The following is a 22,976-nucleotide window of genomic DNA, read 5'->3' as shown; positions in this document are numbered from 1 at the left end:
CAGCTCAAACTACTGGACGGATGAGGGTGAAATTCGGCATGCAAGCGTCCGCTAAGAAAGGAGTTTTGAAAACACCCCAAATCCCTAACAACAACAAACAACACAAATTCAAATCCTAAACTAGTTCGGTATATTATGTGTACTGTAGGTATAGGTCTGGGCACATTCGTAAAACCTCGCTGTTGCAGTTGGTGAGAATTGTAGATCGATAAGGTTAGCTCTTGACTGCGATCTCATCTGATGGTATGTGATGATGCAGTCTAAGATGGAAGCGGGCTAACTCGGAAGGGATATGGAAGTATTTTATTAAACCTATTGCCCTTATTGGTTTCTACACGGCAACGTACCGGAACGCTAAATCGCTTGGCAACTTTCTTATAGGTACTTCTATCTCTGTACCAAGCGAATACAAATCAGTTAACAGGGCTCTCTCTCCGTCACTCCATACAATCGTAGTTCCAATTTCATTTGAATACTAAGCAACCAAAGTCCATGAAATTTTGCAGACATATTGCTAGACACTAGAAAATAATATCTGTGCCTCCTCTTAAACGGATAGGCTGTGAAAAGGTAGCAGACAGACAGGCACACTTTCACATAGTTATAATATTAGGCAGTACTAATTAATTTGTTATTCCTTGTGAAAGCATAACCTTGACCAAAATTCTACCGAAATCTGGTCTAGATTTATCTAGAATCTAAATCGCGTAACGAATATCAAAAATGCCAGCTATATTTTTTGATTAAATACTTTAGATTAAGGGATTAAGTAGGTGTTTGAGGGGTCATGGAAAAATATTGCTGAAATACTGAAAAAAGAAATCGAATTTTTCTCTGTTTTCTGTGTGCTTAGTATGAGATTTCAACGCGAACGTTGATAGAATTCGAAAGTCACAACTCTTCAGCCTTACAGTAAAATGGACCTTAATTACCTTGTCTTAAAGCTTACATTCATCTATACATTTACTACAGCCAGCGCTCCAAGCGGTTTTTATGTTTCGACGCTCGAACTAAAATGAACTAAGTGAGGAAACTCTCTGTTTTGATACTGAATCGAGATCTGTACATATTAGGTTAGGGATGACATGAAAGATACATAGTCGTTTTATAGCCTACCAAGCGTCAAATGTAGGCAGCATTTGACGCCTCCCGTGTAGGTGAAGCCTCGACGTTTTGTTACAAGTTTCTACACTGTTGTGCTCGAATCCTATCAACGAATGTCTGTGCGATATAAATTCTCATACTAAGCACACTGATCCAGTCACGTAGAAGTTTGAAAGCTATCCAATATTTTGAGGATTTCTCCTGGGGATGTTTTCAGAAGAAATACTGAGACAAAATCTTCACACTGCTTCACAGATATCTAGTACAGCTCGATCGTATCTCGTAACATACGTGAAATATTTTCTCATGAGAATTGTTCGAAAGACGCACGCACTATTTAGCTTTCTGAAAATATGCCACGTAGAAACTATTATGGGATTTCAAAACTATGAAACCTTAGGTTAGCTTAGCCTGCTTTCATGGTTGTAGTAAATTAACTAGCCATCGAGTAAGAAACCTTAGATAGAAACTAAACCAATAATAAAGATTGTAGAATTATTGTAGAGACGAGATGAATCATAATAGATGTTTTATATATCGACCTATACCTTGACGACCTCGCAAGACATAGAAAACGACAAAAACAAAAAAAAAAACACTAAAACTTGCTGTGATGTTTTCAGCCCCTGAAGGCATAAGACCAGAGTAAAATATGAAAGAGTCGTCTTAAAATAGCAACGCCTTTCGTATCTACGGGCACTCTCAAAGAGTAAAGTCAAGCCACATCATTCTGGAGGCTCGAAACACAAAAGACAGTCGCAGTTGACAACAAACACGATTGAAACCATGGAGATGTGATATTACAAGAGGGTATAACACTGAAATGGTCATATAAGTAACATTGATAAAATTCTGTATAATGACAGAGTAATCTGAACTCATTTCATATCTAAACAACTTAAAACTGTACTTAAATTGAATGTAAAGTTCATGATTTCTATCAGTGACTACAAAAGAAAACCTATTTCCTAGCAAAACGGCCTAAAACTGTGCTAAAAGTCAAGTTCATGAAAAAAACTTGAACTGATTTCCGAGCAAAACGGTCTATAACTCAAAATGTAATAAACCCCCGACACAAAAACCTCTATAAGAAAACTAGAAAAGAGCTGATAACTTTCAAACGGCTGAACCGATTTTCTTCGATTTCATAGCTAAGAACACTCTCGATCAAGCCACCTTTCAAACAAAAAAAACTTAATTAAAATCGGTTCATTCGTTTAGGGGCTACGATGTCACAGACAGATACACAGATACACACGTCAAATTTATAACACCCATCTTGGGTCCGGGGTTAAAAACTGGGCGAATGGAATTCAAATTTAATGATTCCGGAACTAATTTCTAAGCAAAATGGCACAAAACTGTGCCAAATTGAGTCCCAAGTTCATTATTTCGATTGAATCGGTACAATTATTTCAATAGCTTTCATTTAGTTTTTTTTGCTTCTCTTGTAAAATTTTATTTCGTGCAATTGCACTGTCTTTTTCGCCAGCTCCTCAAATAAAACCTTACGAATTTCGCCTGTGCCTAGGGATAGGTGTCGTTATAAAACTTCTTTTAGAAAAAGATCTTCTCAAGTATGCTCTGGGGAAGAGTGAAATGATCTATTTCCTTAGTCACGAGGACCGTATAGAAAATAATGAACCCAAGATGTGCCGCGCTCGCTTTTTATTATGCTTGTAGTAATTGTTTTCCTTTCTTTCACGTTTCACAATATGAAAATACTTTCACAAGACAACTCAAGAGTAAAAATAACGGTTTGATATGTATGTAGTAGGTATATATATTATTTGTTACTAGATGATGTTGGTAACTACGTTCGCGTGGATTGAGGTTTTTAAAAATCCCCCGGAATTTTATGATTTTCTGGGGCAAAAAGTAGGAAAACGTACACTCGGAAAAATAATTCGCTTGGCAGAGCATACTAATGCGCGCGTATGTATACAAACACAAAGATACGACCCGATGCTATCCGATAATAGATACACTCACACTTACTACACTCACTCACACTTCTAGATAACCTTACCAGTCGTATAGGGTTGCAAATTTCACATTCGTCAACATAGTTCTGATGGCCGAGTGGTAATAGTGTTGAAGTTCTTAAATATGGCGTGAGTTCTAATCCTAGTGGGGGATTGCTTTTTTATTTTTGCAATTATTTATTTTGTCTTCTTTATACAGTCAAAATTATCATACTTTCAAACAATATAATTATAAGCAAGAAAAAACAAAAATAATAACACTTTTCTATTTTAGAAGTTATTTATTTGTCTTTTGTGCAGTTCATAAATTATTATAATAAGCAAGAAATAAATAAGACGCTTGTCAAAAAATTAACACATCAAGTTAACAGAAGGTATACAAAAGAGGAAAAAAAATTGACATACTTTATCTACTCCTATTACTACTATAGTAATTTAAAACCAATATCGATGTGAAGTATGCTAAAAGTCGGTCAAGTATGAACGTAATGTTTTATTTACGTTTTGGGTTACTTTTAGGTTTGTGAGATGAATCAACATGTTAATTACTTAGTTAGAAATCAAAATCAATTATAACTTCTAACTGCAATAACAATAACATCACTCACAAATAGAATTAAATTAATTACCTATACTTTATTTAATAATGTATAAAGGTAGGCCACCCTCGTAAGCTATTACTTTTTGTAATCGACTCGTCATGTTAGTAACCATATTCCAGCAAGTCTATGCTGCCCCACAGAGACTCCCAGGTTGAAGTTACCACTTTATTCAAAGTATAATATATCGTTTACCTGTTGTTCTATTATTATAGTATTTTACGTCCATCCTTGTCCGACTCAAAAGATTTTTCATTATTAAAAATAACAACGTAATTACATCAGTCAAAGTTTATATATTTCATTGCAAAATGAAAGTCTATGGTCCTGGTGCAAACCATTCGTAATATTTTCTTCGTAATGTATTCCGGCCGCACGCAAATGCTTCCGCACAGTTTGTAGAACTACATTGTGCTTGGTCGCTGTCAACCAAATTTTTAAAAAGGAATCCACGCTATGCATTGCAACGATTTCTTGGTGGTGATGTGACTCCATCTTATAAGCTGATGGTTTGGGCCCAGGTCAACAATTGTCTACATGCCCCGTTTCTCCGTAGTGACAGACCCACAAGCGCACGGTATTCATCTGTAAATGATTATATCCTGGATTAATACATAGGTTACTTTTTATCCCGGAAAATTAATGAGTTCCACGGGATTTTTAATAACCTATATACACGGGAATGAAGTCGCGGGCATCAACTAGTATTTAGTATATTGGTTACATTGTTATATTATAATGCGTCTGATTAAAAGTATTAAATGGACTAAAAACATTACGCTAACATTTAGAAAATACTAAATGCACATAAGTAAAACCATAAACATAATTTCAATACGAGTAGGTTATATTTGTTTACTTACCGATATCATCGATTTCGGTTATCGAAATATTCCGCTCAAATAACAATCTCTGCTTTTTAAACAAAGATAAATAAATGTTCCATGGTGGTGAGAAGTTCAGTAGTTATTCAGTGTGAAAAATAACACAATACACCATAAATGAATTCACTACTAGGATCTATTAATCCGCGTGCTCAAGTTCTATTTGACAATAATTTTTAAAATAGGTAGGGTAGATTTAAAAAATGGGACATCAACTTGATATTGCCATTCTGTAATCTATAGGTATACCTACACCGCATAATTTATCGTTTTGTGGGTTCGAAACATTTCAGTGATGAATAGACCTTAACTGTCTTGTTTTAAAGCTTAAATTCGTCCACATATCTACAGCCAGCACTGCAAGTGAAAACTGCTAATTAAAGTCGTGAATTTTAGACGTTATCTCAAGGTGGTTTAAGGCCATTTTACTCTGACATAATTGTGCTTCGACGATCGGATTCTATCAGCGTGGGTAAGCGGCAATACTACCTAGTGCCTGCTGTGGGGAAATCAGCGAAATATGTAATTTGTAATTATTGCAAGTAGGTATGGTGAAAAGAGACCGACAATTCATTAAAGAGAGATAGGTGTAAAATAATAAGTAAACGAGTTATGCACACACATAATGCTTCGTTGTGTTGCCTGCTTACCGATTTGTTTTGCTTTGTGTACCTTGGTCAAACAGACAGACAGGCACACTTTCGCATTTATAATGTTAGTATTGATTTTCAAAATGAAATAATTAAGTAGGTACTTGTTTCATATTATTACCATACGAACAATTCTTTATTCATTGTTTGGTTAAAATAATTAAATTAGGTTTTTAAGATTTAGATACGCTAAACAGGTATATCAAACACATAGGTTTAGTGTTATTTATATTTTTATAATATTTAAGTACTTACGTCTTTTACTCAAAATTATGTAACTTGTTACATCAAGAATGAAAGAACTTACAAACAAGTGACTCGTTAGGGAATTCTGCAATACAGATCAAATTCTATAATACCGTAATTTGCGGCACATTCACAATTTCCTTTAGATATAGGAATAGTATAGTAGGTACTTTGATGTAGGTACATAAAAAGCAGTTTTACATGATGGCATAGAACAAGAAATGTATGGATAGGTCGTTTTTACTAAACAAATCATCACAAAGTAGGGATTATAATTAGGTTGCTTGCGACTTACATACAATAGTATACTTACATTAAACTTTACCAAAACATATTTTGGGAATTATCCACATTACCTACCAGTCAAAGTATTCTTAACTCAATCTATAAATTTGAAATTTTTAGAATATAATATGGATTTAATACAGAGGTAGCTTGCGTCCCAGAAATTGACATGAAAAAGTTCCCGCGGGATTTTTTCTAAACACAAATCCACGCGGACGTGATGCGGACGAAGCCGCGGGCGTCATCTAGTACCTAACTTATAAAGTTCAACCAACTGTAGGTAGAGGAGTAAATTTTAAAGTTCACTACTATTCATATCGTAGAAAAATTTCATTGTTTGAAAAGTTTGTAAACAGTAAACACCCACTTCATAATCGATACCATGGAGTAGGTACTTGATACCAAGACGGTGTCATTAACCTTTATAAGCAGCCATTACCTGCAGACCTACTTACAGAATGGCAATCATTTATATGGCCTAGATATGAAGCTTTTACACAAAATAGTATTTCGAATATAAGTAGCACTTCTTTGAATGAGGAAAATCGCAATAAATTCTGCCGTTGTTATATCTCTCGACATTCTGGAGATCGTAAGTATATTCATACAAGATTGATACATTCTTTATTCCAACTCTCAACCTCATCTTGGCTTTAATGGCCGATTCATACCAATTGCGTATGCAGCACGTACACGTGACACGTGCGTAGTGACGCGCGTGAACCCATAGACGTACTCGTAACTGCACGCATTACGTCTACGTGAACATTCACGCCACGCAAGCGGTATGCCATGTTTTATACAGTTCCATACATTACAATGCAATGGTACGCGCTACGTCTACGCTTACGCAGCCTGTGTGAACGAGCTCTTACAAATTTTTAGAGATTCGATATACTTATTACCATCGTCAATCGATAGACGTCCTCAGCTGGAGATAGGTCTCTAGCAGGAACTTCCACCCGCCACGGTCTTGCGCCGCCTAAATCCAGCGGCTCTCTGCTAGTTTGATGTCGTCTGCCCTGTAGTGGGGGTCTTTCATAATTTAATCAGTAATTACATTAAATATAATTCACAAAAAACAAAAAATATTATACACTTCAAACGATTATAGGTAACATGGTGCCCAAGAAACTGGCTATTGCCTAGCTGGATTACTAGATGATGCCCGCGACTTTGTCCACATGGCTTTAGGTTTCTGAATATTCCGTGGGGACTTTTTTAATTTTTTCGCCCCGATCAAATTAATATTGCAGTTGGGTTATTTAAAGATCAAAACTCTTGATAAGCCTCTGAGCGTTGTGGCTTATGTCCTCGCGAAGGCTTAGTATGAAAGAACATTTTAATAACTTATAAAAATAGTTAAATTATAACGGCCCTTTTGGCCTAAGCTTACAGTTCAGAAGTGGGATGGAATTAACGCAAAAATCCACTTAAGCATACAAAATATAGTTCACAAATGAATATAGTTCGGAGTTAAGGGACAACCCTGGTCCTAGAATAAAATGTGTTGGGACAACCCTGGTCCACTCATTCAACACCCTTTAAGGGACAACCCTGGTCCTAGAATAAAATGTGTTGGGACAACCCTGGTCCACTCATTCAACACCCTTTAAGGGACAACCCTGGTCCTGAATAAAATGTGTCGGGACGACCCTGGTCCCGTAGTATTACGAACAACCGTCCCCCTATTAGTATTCTGGACAACCTGGCCTAATATTTATTTCCGTCGCTCGAGGTCGAACGACCCAATTTGGATGGCCGACTGTTAGCTTTTCAAAAAAACTATTTAAAATTTAAAATAATTAAACAGATATTTGACTCATTCGACGTCACATGATTTCTTCCGAGCAGCCATCTTGAATCGATTTGTATAAATACGGCTGCTTGATGGTTTTTAAGCCAGTCTCGCTCCGACTCGAGACTCAACGACTATTAATACTTTTGTGTTTGGGTCGCTATTTTGATTGAGTGGTTGCAATAGCAATTGCGCCCCGATCAAATTAATATTGCAGTTGGGTTATTTAAAGATCAAAACTCTTGATAAGCCTCTGAGCGTTGTGGCTTATGTCCTCGCGAAGGCTTAGTATGAAAGAACATTTTAATAACTTATAAAAATAGTTAAATTATAACGGCCCTTTTGGCCTAAGCTTACATTAATTTCATAGTTTCATAGTTTAAATGCTGAACAATAGTTTCTCATAACTATTTTACTTTTCATTCTGAGCTGTCAACATTCAACGTCGCTCAGAAGGAAACGATCAATCAACTCATCCATATACCCATTGCCTCTATTTTGGGTTCGCCATTTACCCGTCCAACAGAAACTTTGTTAAAAACTAATTTAGCGCCTAAACCGATTGCCCCGTCGTCGACGTCGCTGCTAATATCGGCTAAATTGATAACGGAGCGTACTTAATCTTCATAAGATTCTTTACGAGAAAATCTATTTCATCCAAAGGTACTTAAATAAAAATTATTTTAAAAAATTGATCTACCTAAATCATATATTCATACAAGATTGATACATTCTTTATTCCAACTCTCAACCTCATCTTGGCTTTAATGGCCGATTCATACCAATTGCGTATGCAGCACGTACACGTGACACGTGCGTAGTGACGCGCGTGAACCCATAGACGTACTCGTAACTGCACGCATTACGTCTACGTGAACATTCACGCCACGCAAGCGGTATGCCATGTTTTATACAGTTCCATACATTACAATGCAATGGTACGCGCTACGTCTACGCTTACGCAGCCTGTGTGAACGAGCTCTTACAAATTTTTAGAGATTCGATATACTTATTACCATCGTCAATCGATAGACGTCCTCAGCTGGAGATAGGTCTCTAGCAGGAACTTCCACCCGCCACGGTCTTGCGCCGCCTAAATCCAGCGGCTCTCTGCTAGTTTGATGTCGTCTGCCCTGTAGTGGGGGTCTTTCATAATTTAATCAGTAATTACATTAAATATAATTCACAAAAAACAAAAAATATTATACACTTCAAACGATTATAGGTAACATGGTGCCCAAGAAACTGGCTATTGCCTAGCTGGATTACTAGATGATGCCCGCGACTTTGTCCACATGGCTTTAGGTTTCTGAATATTCCGTGGGGACTTTTTTAATTTTCCGGGATATAAAGTTGCTTATATCAGTCTCCGGGATGCAAGCTACCTCTGTACCAAGATTCGTCAAAATTGGTTAAACTGTTGGGCCGTGAAAAACTAGCAAACAGACAGACACACTTTCGCATTTATAATATTAGTATAGATTTATCTGTCTAAAAAGCATCTAAATAAAATTATCAAGTAGTTCTATACGTGAGGTATCATCGATGTAAGATATACATCACCACATTTCACAATACAAACAAATCAAATCGCCTTAGATGCGTCTATTTCCACGTCTAAAACAATTCCAATGATAATCGTGTTCAATTTAAATTCAGCTAGGTATTGATATTCAATTTCTAATACAATTCTGTGTAGGTACCTACAGCCCTAAAAGCTGTCGTGACTCGTGACACAATCCGATCAGTATCGCATCAATACGCTACTTGGTACACTGGCACGGGGGTATACCGTGGCAGTTAATCTGTGATACTAGGAGTCGGGATACAAGGTCTATTGTCCTTGACAAAGGGTCTATGAATTTTACCCATTTTACCCTAACATAACCGGCCAAGTGCGCGTCAGACTCGCGCACCGAGGGGTCCGTATTTGGATATTTTTTCCGTCATTTTGCACTATAAATCAACAACTATTATGTACAAAAATAAATAAAAATCTGTATTAGAATGTACAGGTAAAGCCCTTTCATGTGATATCCCACTTGGTATAGTTTCACATGGTATAGTACAAATTCACGGTTTTAGGATTTTTTTCTTTACTTGTGTTATAAGACCTACCTACCTTTCACGATTCTAGATCAACGAGAAGTACTCTATAGGTTTTCCTGAAACTATGAAATTAATGTTAGCTTTTCAAAAAAACTATTTAAAATTTAAAATAATTAAACAGATATTTGACTCATTCGACGTCACATGATTTCTTCCGAGCAGCCATCTTGAATCGATTTGTATAAATACGGCTGCTTGATGGTTTTTAAGCCAGTCTCGCTCCGACTCGAGACTCAACGACTATTAATACTTTTGTGTTTGGGTCGCTATTTTGATTGAGTGGTTGCAATAGCAATTGCGCCCCGATCAAATTAATATTGCAGTTGGGTTATTTAAAGATCAAAACTCTTGATAAGCCTCTGAGCGTTGTGGCTTATGTCCTCGCGAAGGCTTAGTATGAAAGAACATTTTAATAACTTATAAAAATAGTTAAATTATAACGGCCCTTTTGGCCTAAGCTTACAGTTCAGAAGTGGGATGGAATTAACGCAAAAATCCACTTAAGCATACAAAATATAGTTCACAAATGAATATAGTTCGGAGTTAAGGGACAACCCTGGTCCTAGAATAAAATGTGTTGGGACAACCCTGGTCCACTCATTCAACACCCTTTAAGGGACAACCCTGGTCCTAGAATAAAATGTGTTGGGACAACCCTGGTCCACTCATTCAACACCCTTTAAGGGACAACCCTGGTCCTGAATAAAATGTGTCGGGACGACCCTGGTCCCGTAGTATTACGAACAACCGTCCCCCTATTAGTATTCTGGACAACCTGGCCTAATATTTATTTCCGTCGCTCGAGGTCGAACGACCCAATTTGGATGGCCGACTGTTAGCTTTTCAAAAAAACTATTTAAAATTTAAAATAATTAAACAGATATTTGACTCATTCGACGTCACATGATTTCTTCCGAGCAGCCATCTTGAATCGATTTGTATAAATACGGCTGCTTGATGGTTTTTAAGCCAGTCTCGCTCCGACTCGAGACTCAACGACTATTAATACTTTTGTGTTTGGGTCGCTATTTTGATTGAGTGGTTGCAATAGCAATTGCGCCCCGATCAAATTAATATTGCAGTTGGGTTATTTAAAGATCAAAACTCTTGATAAGCCTCTGAGCGTTGTGGCTTATGTCCTCGCGAAGGCTTAGTATGAAAGAACATTTTAATAACTTATAAAAATAGTTAAATTATAACGGCCCTTTTGGCCTAAGCTTACATTAATTTCATAGTTTCATAGTTTAAATGCTGAACAATAGTTTCTCATAACTATTTTACTTTTCATTCTGAGCTGTCAACATTCAACGTCGCTCAGAAGGAAACGATCAATCAACTCATCCATATACCCATTGCCTCTATTTTGGGTTCGCCATTTACCCGTCCAACAGAAACTTTGTTAAAAACTAATTTAGCGCCTAAACCGATTGCCCCGTCGTCGACGTCGCTGCTAATATCGGCTAAATTGATAACGGAGCGTACTTAATCTTCATAAGATTCTTTACGAGAAAATCTATTTCATCCAAAGGTACTTAAATAAAAATTATTTTAAAAAATTGATCTACCTAAATCCCTCTAATACCTATCATCAAAATTGGTTAAACAGATGAACCGTGAAAAGGTACATAACAGACAGACATGCAGGTAGTCACACTTTCGCATTTATAATGTAAGGATAAATACTACGGTTCTTTACCAACAATTAATTTAATCAAAGGGTTATTGGAATTGGAAATAATGACGAATTTCTGAATTTCACAGATTTTATTTTACAATTTACATCTCTTTCATAATACAATCATTATTTTGGATATTTCATAATTTGAAACAGGGTTCGCATAAAAAAAATTAAGAGAAGTAACCCTAGCGCTTTTCAGACAGACGTAATTTGGTTCTCATTTTAATACTAACCAATTAAGCTCAATGAAACGTAGATAGTTCTAGACACTAAGATTTGTGTCGGGTTTGTTAATTTTCCATAAAAATGTGTAGTTGCAAGGTTACAGCAGATCAAGTATGTAAATCTTGATTGAAACGGAAACCAAACTACGTTTGTATATAAAGCGCGCCAGGGTTACTTCTCTTAATAGATGTAATCCCCTGTTTATCATATTTTAATTGAATGTTGCAAACCTGACACAAAATTTATTAAAAATGATTCTGACGTAGAATTTAATTAAAACACTTTCCTTTGTTCCAGGTTAATCGTAGCGGGAATCCTGTAAATAAGGTCTATTACTAAAGCAATAATATAAAATCTAGAAACCCCGTAGGTAAATAAAATAAGTAATATTATTAGTTGACGCTGTAGAAGTGCAAAAAAAAAAAACAGAAAACCAGCTCTAGTCTACGCAGTATCTTCCATTATTAACTGTAACTAATTAAATTAACTATTTTATAGTTTTAAAATAAAAATAAACTGTGCAAAATGTTTCGGAACGCGAAAATCGAGTTAAAATACTCGTATATCGAGTCGCCGGGCAGTGTCGAGGGAATGAGTGTTGTGGTTTAAACTAAAAGAAATGCCAATAAAATGCCGCAGCGCGCTTCGTCATCGTCCAGCTTGATACGACCCTTCGTGGTGTTGGCGTTGCCCGGAATGTACCTGCTGTATAAGTACAACCAGTACCGACAACAGCAAATGGAGACCGCGCGGCGCCGGGTCACCGAGCGTGAGCTTATGCACCTCAACACCAAAATTGTAAGTACTCGTACTAGTAACAATTTCCTGAAAGACCGGCAACGCATCAGCGGTACCTCTGGTGCTGCAAATGTTCATGGGCGGCGGTAATCACTTAACACCAGGTGACCCGCCTGCTAGTTTGCTTGCTATTCTTAATTTTTAAAAAAACTTGGTACTAGTCAACGAATTTCACAGTATAGCCCAGTAACGAACAGACTTCAAAATATGGCAGCCTATATTTTGAAGCCTGCTCGTCGGTGTCGACCTAAGATTTGGGAAAAAATATAACCAAATAACTAGCGCCCGTCACACCGAAGTTCCAAAACTTTTAACTAGAGACTTAGATTAATTACTATAATTTTGAATTACTTATTTGGAATTAATTTACAAATTGGAAGAACTTTCAGTTGTCGATCTAGTTGCAATAAAAATAAACAAAATTGATAAGAAAATTAAAAAAAATAAGTTTTGTAAAGCCCATAATAATAACAGGTAGAGGTCAAAAGTTCAAAAGCTATTTTTTTGTTTCAAAAATAGATTTTATTAACCTCACTCCAATTTGTGGTTCATTCTTTAAATAGGTCAAGAATTTGCAATTTGCTCATAAAGTTTTTGCATAGGTATCCATAAAACTTCATTTATATTCTGTCCATGAAGTGTTTTTAAATATGCTGAAGAATTTTATCTCGAGAGCCCCGTCCGGGACTCGATAGCCTAAAAGCTCTTTAAAGTCTAACGTCCACTAGCAAGTCAGTATTTCGCCTCTATTTATTATGTGCGAGCATGGTTGGCACTGGCTTTAACATTTGCTCTCGCTTAGATGTTTGAAAAAATTGTTCATTCAACTGCCGCTTTGTTTTCGTTAGTACTCATGTATCCTACCAAAACTAGTAGCCACCACCACTTTTCAACTCATTGAATAAGTAAAGAATCGACTTCACTGAAACGGGTCAGCAAAGCATGCTATGGACGGTGTATTAGTGCGTTGATTACTTCGAACTAACAAAGAAGACTAGGTACATGAGAAAAGCCAAACTTTGAAAGCTTAAAGCACCGGGCAAAGCACATCCTTGTGCGTTTTCCTGAGAAATTTTCTGTGATTTGTAGGTTACGTGGAGGTTTATCCATTGCATTATAGGTCCGCGAACTAGTGGACGTTGGACTTTATTCTAAAGTATCAAAGCAAAGCACGTATTTAATAGTATATGCATGACGGACTACCTACTTCACATACCGTAGATTAGGTACAATTTGCAGTAACAAGTATTAAATATTTATGAAAATAATGTTAAAAAAATTCCTTCAAGTTTATTTAAGTGAAAATGTATTCGGTAATTCGAACTAAGCGTATTTGTATGCAATTTACTGACTTTATAAATTATTTCAAAGCTACAATTACTTAGGAACTTAGGTAATTTTCATACAACAAAAAGTCAAGGCTGGTTGAATACGAACCGTAGGGGCTTCCCAAGGAGGTACCTACTAGAACGCATAAAACTGCGAGACATATTTTATTTTGGTCAAATTTTTGTTTACTAGCTAAGTTTGTCTTGGGCTCTCAGTTCTCACAGGTGGCCAGTTAATACATAAGTGTTTATAGTCCAACGTGGGAAAACAGGACTTTGGATTAAATTCTCAGTTACCTGAAAATAGTCCAAAGTCCTAAAAATTCGTTACGCAAAAACCAAAGGGGCCAACCCTTAAAGAAAGCTGTTCCAAATACATTGGGTATTTGGAAAATTTTCTTTGATTTCTTTCCCAACGAATAGAGTACCTGTATATTGGGAAAGACAATTCATCTAGTACTTTTTACATATACTATATGTACAATATACTATAGTGATGATAGTTGTTTGTCAGACGGTAATCGACCTCCGACGTAACATGCTGGCAACTGCGCCAAACGGCGACACATATTTCCATATCATATTAATATAAAAAGCGATGCCAAGGCCATTTTCAGCCCCTGAACCTAAGCATTGCAGTGGTAGGTACTTCGACCCACTCAGCAAATCACGCAAAGTTATGTCCATTTTTTTGCGTAGGCACAAAATAATAGGCGAGGCGGAACACGCGATGCTCCTGTTTTGCCTCATGAGTCATTAGGTTTCATTATTGGAAATGAGTTTGATGTTTGGTCATGAAATTACATTGTTCGATGAAACAATTCTGTCGATCTGGAATTAAAATCGATTTCCGTGTAGATAATAATTAATTATTCATCGTAGATGGTTACTAGGAAGTAGGAACCCTCGGGCCACCTACAAAACCAGTGCTACGTAATCAGTTTTCAGTTCAGTTCCTATAAAATCAATATTCAATTCGGAATAGGTATTTCTAAGTTCAGCGGTGATAGCCTAGTGGCTAAGATGTCGACCATCTATTCGGGAGATCGGAGTTTGTTCCCGGGCACAATCGAACTCCTTTTCGGAGTTATGTGCGTTTTAAGCAACTAAATGTCACTTGCTTTAACGGTGAAGGATGTTGTCCTCTCAAGGACAAGTTCCCCATAATGTTCTCAAAGGTGTGTGAAGTCTGACAATCCACACTGGATCAGCACGGCAGACTATGGCTTAAACTCCTTCTCATTCTTCTATGTACTGTGTTTGCGCCTAGCTTATAGTCCCGAATAAAAGTATATTTATTTATTTATTTATTTATAGAGGAGACCTGTGTTCACAAGTGGGCTGGCGATGGGTTGATCATGAGGATTTCTAAATTTTAGTGACGTGCTATAGGTATGTTAGCAATGAGACAGTAATATAATAGGTGTCTTACTAAAAATTATGAAATTGCTCTAGCAACTCTAGCTACAAAACCCAAATGTGGTTTTACAGACCTTAATAATAAAACATCAATTTTATGATGAAGCTATAAACGTGAGTTTTCTTTATAATATTATCGTGAACGTACCTATTCCTTATTTCACTATTAGGCACTTTTTGACCTTTTAATAGATTAGCTGATGCCCACGACTTCGTTCGCGTGGGTATAGGTTTCTAAAAATCCCATAGAATTTTTTTAATTTTCCGGGGCAAAAAGCCTATGTATTAATCCAGGGTATAATCTATCTCTATTCTAAATTTCAGCCAAAACTGTCCGGTAGTTTTTGCGTGAAAAAGTAACAAACATACACACATACTCACAAACTTTCGTCTTTATAATATTAGTGTGATAACCACTACTATACTTATTTATTCTTATTTATTTTATAAACTATGAGGTATATCATCTAATGCAGTTAAAATATAGGTACTTGGCGGTTTTTAGCCATCGTGAAAAAAGGGAGACGGTTCTCAATTACGAATAACAATATCTGTTATTCGTAGGTTCTCAATATTTCCTACTTCAAACTTATTGATGATCAAATAGATTCTCTTGTAAACCTACGATCGATCAGACACAAGAGATAGTGGAGTAAATAAAGCCGTAAAATAGCCAATCTTAGGAAGTCCTCAGAAACAGCTCCGATTTTGATGATTTTTTTTTTAAATTCTTGTTTTTTATACATTATTTAAAATCAGAAACGTTTTGAAGCGGGGAAATAATTTTTAGTATTTTTTTATCCATATGTGCGATATTTATACACGAGGTCCAGAAAAACGCTACCTTCTCTTTGAGAAGTTGTAGAGGAGGTTAAATGCTACAAATGACTTACTTCTAAACACTTATGGGCAAAAACCGCCCGTTTTTGAGTTATTGATCGTTTTCAGAAAAATACGTATTTGTTTCTTAAAAAAAAAAAAGTAAGGCATATTGCCGACTTTTTATTTAATTTCTAAGTACTAGACATCTCAATTAATAATTGTAAATTCTAAAATAAAAATAATCTTTGTAGGTTCCCCGGTTAGGGATCCAAGATTGTACCAGTTTCATAATTTCTATTGGGTTACTTTGCCAAAAATGCTATTTTTTTTTTAAGTTACAGAAATTTTTCGCCTGCAAGTTATTTTCAAAGCTTCTACACATTCTCAGCTATCTAATGATGTACAAAACTTTAAAATAAGTTGAAAATTAACTGAAAAAACGATAAAATAATAGCACAAGGAAGAAATTTCTTAACGCTTAAATTTTAAACAAATCGTTTTTTCTTTGTTTAGAGGTAGTCTCTACTTAGAAAGAGGTAACAGTTTACTGTGAATATGTGATCTGGTCAAGTCTGATTATAAAATCCGCCACGGGATAGCTCAATTGATCGATAGGAACGATTTGTTTAAAATTTAAGCGTTAAGAAATTTCTCCCTTGTGCTATTATTTTATCATTTTTTTAGCTAATTTTCAACTTATTTTAAAGTTTTGTACATCATTAGATAGCTGAGAATGTGTAGAAGCTTTGCAAATAATTTGCAGGCCAAAAATTTCTGTAACTTTAAAAAATATAGCATTTTTGGCAAAGTAACCCAATAGAAATTATGAAACTGGTACAGTCTTGGATCTCTAACCGGGGAACCTACAAAGATTATTTTTATTTTAGAATTCACAATTATTAATTGAGATGTCTAATACTTAGAAATTAAATAAAAAGTCGGCAATATGCCTTACTTTTTTTTTTAGGAAACAAATACGTATTTTTCTGAAAACGATCAATAACTCAAAAACGGGCGGTTTTTGCCCATAAGTGTTCAGAGGTCATTTGTAGCATTTAACCTCCTCTACAACTTCTCAAAGAGAAAGTAGCGTTTTTCTGAACTTCGTGTATAAATATCGCACATATGGATAAAAAAATACTAAAAATTATTTCCCCGCTTCAAAACGTTTCTGATTTTAAATAATGTATAAAAAACAAGAATTTAAAAAAAAAACACCAAAATCGGAGCTGTTTCTGAGGACTTCCGACGAAAATGCTTCGTTTACTCCACTAAGATTACAAGTCATGGCATTAACAGAGCTCTCTCCGTCACTTACTCCATACAATCGTAGTTCCCATTTCATTTGAATATTAAGCAACCAAAGTCCATGAAATTTTGCAGAAATAGTCTAGAAACTAATATCTGTGTCTGTGGTGTTTTAGATTTTTCTAAAAATATGTAGTTTTAAAATTACAGGGGCTCAAAGATTTGTATTTTTCTTTAAAAAAAGGCCCAACTTTGTGCTCGTTTTTCTAGACAACGAAGCAATTTAATGAAATTTGGAAAAACCACAGACCTAGAAAATTTAATGAATATTATGTAGTAAAAAAATTATCGTTATATATTTTATATTGTTATAATTATGTGGGAACTACGAAAACCAGAAATTACACCCAGAAATCTTGAAAATTTCGTGCTGTCTCGATTTGTGCAAGCGGGGTGGTGAAGTGCGGGGGACGACACGTGAAACTGACAGAAACGGACAGTCTAAACACACGGGCCACATTTAGACTGCACCCGACTCCAAACTTGTCGATAGGTCTAACTAAATACATTTCAACTTGCGTTAGACGTATGCGTTACCTACTCAGACGTTGCCTGTAGATAAAAATATGTCTCATGTTTGCTGGCAATAGCGTATGCATCAAACCCTGCAAGTTGCAACTCTCTTGCAACCTATTCCTCACGCAATACGCACAGCTTTAATATTATAATTTTTGACAATGTATACTATATGTAATGCCATATCACAGGTCACTCTCTGATTTATTGCTAACAATTTACTTCCAAATGCAAAGAAATCTAAGTGTGTTGAATTCACACTGCCCAATACCAGGACCTTAAATGACATAAATTCATTGATAAATAATCATATGTTGAAAATAAAGGAGAACCCCGTGTTTCTCGGTATAATGTTAGATGCAAAGCTTCTATGGAACACCCACATATCAACACTTGATGGTAAACTCAGCTCTGCTGCTTACACTGTTAGAAAAATTCGACAGGTACTGACGTGGAAACTGCAAAAATTGTATATTTTGCCTATTTTCACTGTATTATGTCTTACGGACTCTTGCTATGAGATAAAGCGGTAGATATTGAGAAAAAAATGTATTACAGAAAAGGACAGGACGTGCAATTTATAATTTAAAACCGCGCGCTGCCATACAATAAAAATATAAGGAAATAAGTACCTTATCTATTATCTTATAGTAGCTTCTAAATATATTTACAACTAGCTAATGCCCGCAGCTTCGCTCGCGTGGATTTAGGTTTTTAAAAATCCCGATCCTTTCATTTCCCAGAACAAAAGTTGCCTCTCCGTCCCCGGGATGCAACTTGTTTCTGTATCACGTAAGAATATTTAAACGGATTATCCTTTTCAAATCCCGAGGGATCACCAGGATTTAGGAATGCAATTTCTTACAGCATCAGGGTTGAGGTCAACGACAAAGTGTTTACTTGGTATAGATACCTTCAATATCAATTAATAATCGACACTTTTTAAATCCCATTAGCTTTAGTAGTCAGGTCCCCTGCAACATCAGGATTGAGGAGTTGGAATCCAAATTTTTTATTGAACAATGTCGCAAACTTTCTTTATCGATTAAAAAAACTACCCAAAATTACGCAGTTAGGTTACCTGCCAAATTTCATGGTTTTGAGTCAACGGGAAGTACCCTAGAGGTTTTCTTGACACACACGACAGACAGAGAGATAGACAACAAAGTGATCCTATAAGAGTTCCGTTTTTCATTTTGAGGTACGAAACCCTAGAAAACGTAGGAACGGCATTCCGAACCAGTGGTAAATTTTTCTGACCATCCAAAAACACTTTGAAGTTTACCTAAAAGTTTACAGGAATAAAAATCTATCATTGTATTCCATTCCATTTCATTCTATTCCATTCTGTTCAAAGATAAATAGATAATAAAAATATTTGTCACCGAAACAATAATTTACGATACATCGACCAATATCAATTTTACTGATGACAATCTGACTATTACCAAAGTGAACGACTACTATAATATCTATTATATACGACTAACATAATATGTATTATAAATTGTGTGCCGTTTGCATTCTCACTAGGTTCTCATTAAGTTTGTTTTATTTGGTTAAACTTTCTGGCATTTATATTGTTATGACGTTTAATTGGCAAACAGTCTGTTTATTGGCTGAAACTCAAAAATTCAGCCAATCACAACAAAGAAAATATTGTAATAATGATTGATGCAGCTTTCTGTAATTGAAAACAAAATATTTGACATTAACTTGAATGTGACAGTGTTTTCCGAATAGGGTTGCCAGAGGCCCCGTATTTTACTGGTTACCCCGTATGTCAGGATAGAGAAACCGGTAATTATGAAAATAAAATACGGGGCAAATAAAACTAAATATTTTTAGGGTTCCGTAACTCAAAAGCAAAAAGAACTCTTATAGGATCACTTCGTTGTCTATCAGTCTGTCTGTCTTTCCGTCTGTCCGTCTGTCCATCTGTCCTTCTATCCGTCTGTCATGTGTTCATGAACAAATATTAGTATTTTCAATTTTCAAAGTAAGATAACTACATATATCAAGTGGGTTATCATATGAAAGGGCTTTACCTGTTCATTCTAAAACAGATTTTTATTTATTTTTATGCATATTTTTTTTAATGCATAACAGTTTTTGATTTCTCGTGTAAAATGTCGAAAAAAATACCCGAATCGGAACCCTCGGTGCGTGAGTCTGACTCGCACTTGGCTGGCGAAACCGAACACTGACGTTATGTCCAGTAGAAAGAATATTTTCCTTTTGCGGCAATGCGTAGCCGAAACCCACTCGATATTGATCATGGTCGTAGCCAAGGCGGCGGGGCTTGGTTTGAGGATGTTAGCCTTTTTTTATACAAGTTAGCCCGTGACTTTAATCTTTTCTAGTGGTAAGTGATGATGCAGTCTAATTTCTTGGCCGTTAGGGCCATACTAACCATATAACTAGCCATGACCGAAGCCTCCCACCAGACCAGAAATTTAGAAATGGCGACTGCGCCTGGGAAGCCGTCAAAAACCTAAGCCTAAAATAATACTTACACTATTTCTTGCATTTGCTTACCAATTTTTTTTTGGAAATATATCAAACATTTCGCGCTCACTTCACTCGCGCTTTGAATTTGTATTACTTGGTGTAAGCCCCGCAATTTCGTTTGCATGAATTTAGAGTTTTAAAAATTCCGTGGGGGATTTTCCGGGCTAAAAAGTTTATGTCTGGGATGCAAGTTACCTCTGAATAGTAAGTACCAAAATTTTGGTAAAGAAGATGGGCCGTGAAAGGGTAACAAATAGATAGGCAAATAGATATACTGTCGTATTTGTAATATTAGTATGGATAGGGAGCTTTAAAAATAAAATCTTGCTATGGCTAAACTCGTTTCCCTTTCACTTTAATTCTTTCTGTAATTGAACCAAAAACACTTACGCTCACTGCGCTCGCGCTTTTTTATTGTTGTATTTTATCTCACTGTCAAATTGAAAGGCGAAATTCCACTAACCAGGTAATTAGCCCATAAAGTTGAGCGAATGTTATTTTCCTCATGACAGGATTCAGTTCCGGCCCTGATAAAACCTCTCCCGAAATCGATTCCTGGCTACGGCCATAGTATTGATACTGTGAAGGTGGAATTACAAGTTAAATGTAAATTTAAGTTAAAATGCAAAGATTGTATGCATGAAATGTATAACATTTTGCTTTACAAAACTAGAGTTTTTAAAAGCTATTTAAATAAATAAATCTTTTATTTAAAATCACATTGCAAACACAGTTCACCAATCAAGACACGGCAACATACAGAGAAAAAATACAAAACTTACAAATAAACTGAAATATCTAAATAGGCTTTCCATGCATTTCAGAGAGAACCACCGCCTATTTCTTCAAATACTTCAAATTTTTAAATTTCTTCAAATCTAAACCCCGTATTTTTGATGGTGGTAGCCTGTAAATCAAAAAGAGGCAGGTGGCAACCCTACTTGCCACATGACATTACAGAATGAAAAATTGTTTTCATTACTCGGTAAGCCTACTGCCATAGTTTCACAGAAAGTGTGACGGTAGTTGTGACCTCTGATTGGTCGACTGTCTTTCACTATTTGCTAAAATTGATGATTGCAACAACAATTTTTTCTTTTTTGTAATCAAAAACAGAACACGGACGTCATACAGGTTGACTAATTGCAATCATTTCTGACCGGCTAACATTGTTCCGCTAGTGGCTCAAACTCACTGTCGCAGCAAGAACATGGTAAATTCAGCCAATCACAGCAATTAGAATTGGTTATCACAAATGCACCGATCTAGGAACCGAGAATACACGAACCAGGGCAGATAGAGATGAGAACAATAATATCATACGTAGGAAATCGACGGGGGATCGTTGACAATGATCCTCTTATGTGCACTTTCCTTCACCGCCCTGTTTGCTAAACGTCATAAATCGTTACAGACGCTATTACATAACAGTGCCGTCTCTTGGCCGACAGCAGCTCACATACGTTGTACATACATGGAGATCATTGGTTATACGTCACTAGTTACGTCAAAGGACGTTAGGGGAAACAAAGTTAAAATCACGTGGAGTGACGTGGAGTTATTGAATTTACGTGTACTAACGTTTTAGCGAGTAACTACCTACATACTGTTAGTTTATCGAGAAATTTTGTCTATCGCATAAACTTAGTTTACTAGATATACGTAAAACTGTGTATTTATTACGGGATTAATCACCCGTCACAACTCACATGTGTTTGTAGTGAAATCGCGCGACGTCGCGCGTTGCCCGCATTCACCAGACTTCATACGACGTACCTATCTGGCGACAAAAGTTTGTGACACAAGATTTCTGGTGACGTCAAGTGACGTCGTGAGACTTATGTCACTGGAGACGCGTATCGCGGGACATTTTGTCCCCTAAAGCCAAATCTACCAGAGTGGAAATGGGTGGAAGAAGACGAATCAGATTAGGTATTGTTAGAGGACATGATGATTTTTCGCGTCATCTATCAGTAATCTGATTGGTCTGCTAAACACATTTCCGCCTATCCCGCTCTGGCGAATACACGGTTTTAACTTCACTCTTGGATTCAGCCATTTCTTCTTTCTTTCATCCTAATATTATACGTAGCAGGTAATTACATTACTTTCGCGAAACTCTTAAAGTTAAAACTAGGTATTTACTTAATTTGCGAGTCTAATTTGTAGGCGTGCTTACGTCTAAGTGTACCTACGTAGCGCTGAACTCCATTTCAGTTTCATGAACTTTTTAACTGAAAAGTCGTTCAGAAACTTAGTCCGGTGATTGCGAAGATATTTTTCAGATTAAACGAGTCGCTCCACTCAACTGTAATTGGTCTGCTCGTTTGACGTCACTGAGGTAATTTGTCATGGCAGGTATTTTTTTTACAAAGTTTTTCAGAGATTCAGGGACTCCTAGCCTACTTACGCTTCGTATAGTCTTTGGTACGTAGCATTTGCAAAATAGATATCACCTACTACTATTTTTATATTTATAACTGGATTGTACCCGCAACTTCGTCCGCGTCGGGCTACATAAATGTCAAAGCCTAAGGCCTCAATAGGTTAACGTTTGAGGAGCGGACTGAATTCCGAAAGGTCGACGGTTCAAGGTTTCCTCACACTTAACTCCGAAAAGTTAAAGGTGCGTGCCCGGGATCTAATGGACCTCTGAACTAGGAGGCCGACGTCGTAACCACTAATGAGCCTCGATAGCTCAACGGTTGAGG

The 22,976-nt window shown here is 36.3% G+C and overlaps 1 protein-coding gene across 1 annotated transcript in view; it reads left to right on the top strand.

Moving 5' to 3' along the window:
• LOC123873853 (protein PRRC2C) overlaps positions 1 to 22,976 on the top strand; it is an 88,771-nt gene that overhangs the window by 5,820 nt on the left and 59,975 nt on the right. The window contains exon 2 of the mRNA XM_045918944.1: positions 11,861 to 12,361. Within this exon, the coding sequence (XP_045774900.1) occupies positions 12,194 to 12,361 (168 nt within the window). The 5' untranslated portion in view covers positions 11,861 to 12,193. The remainder of the gene's footprint in view (positions 1 to 11,860; positions 12,362 to 22,976) is intronic.

This window comes from Maniola jurtina, chromosome 17 (genome assembly GCF_905333055.1).
Source record: "Maniola jurtina chromosome 17, ilManJurt1.1, whole genome shotgun sequence".
NCBI classification, from domain to species: domain Eukaryota; kingdom Metazoa; phylum Arthropoda; class Insecta; order Lepidoptera; family Nymphalidae; genus Maniola; species Maniola jurtina.
The sequence above is the reverse complement of the archived record's forward strand: the minus strand, read 5'-3'. Positions and strand labels throughout refer to the sequence as shown.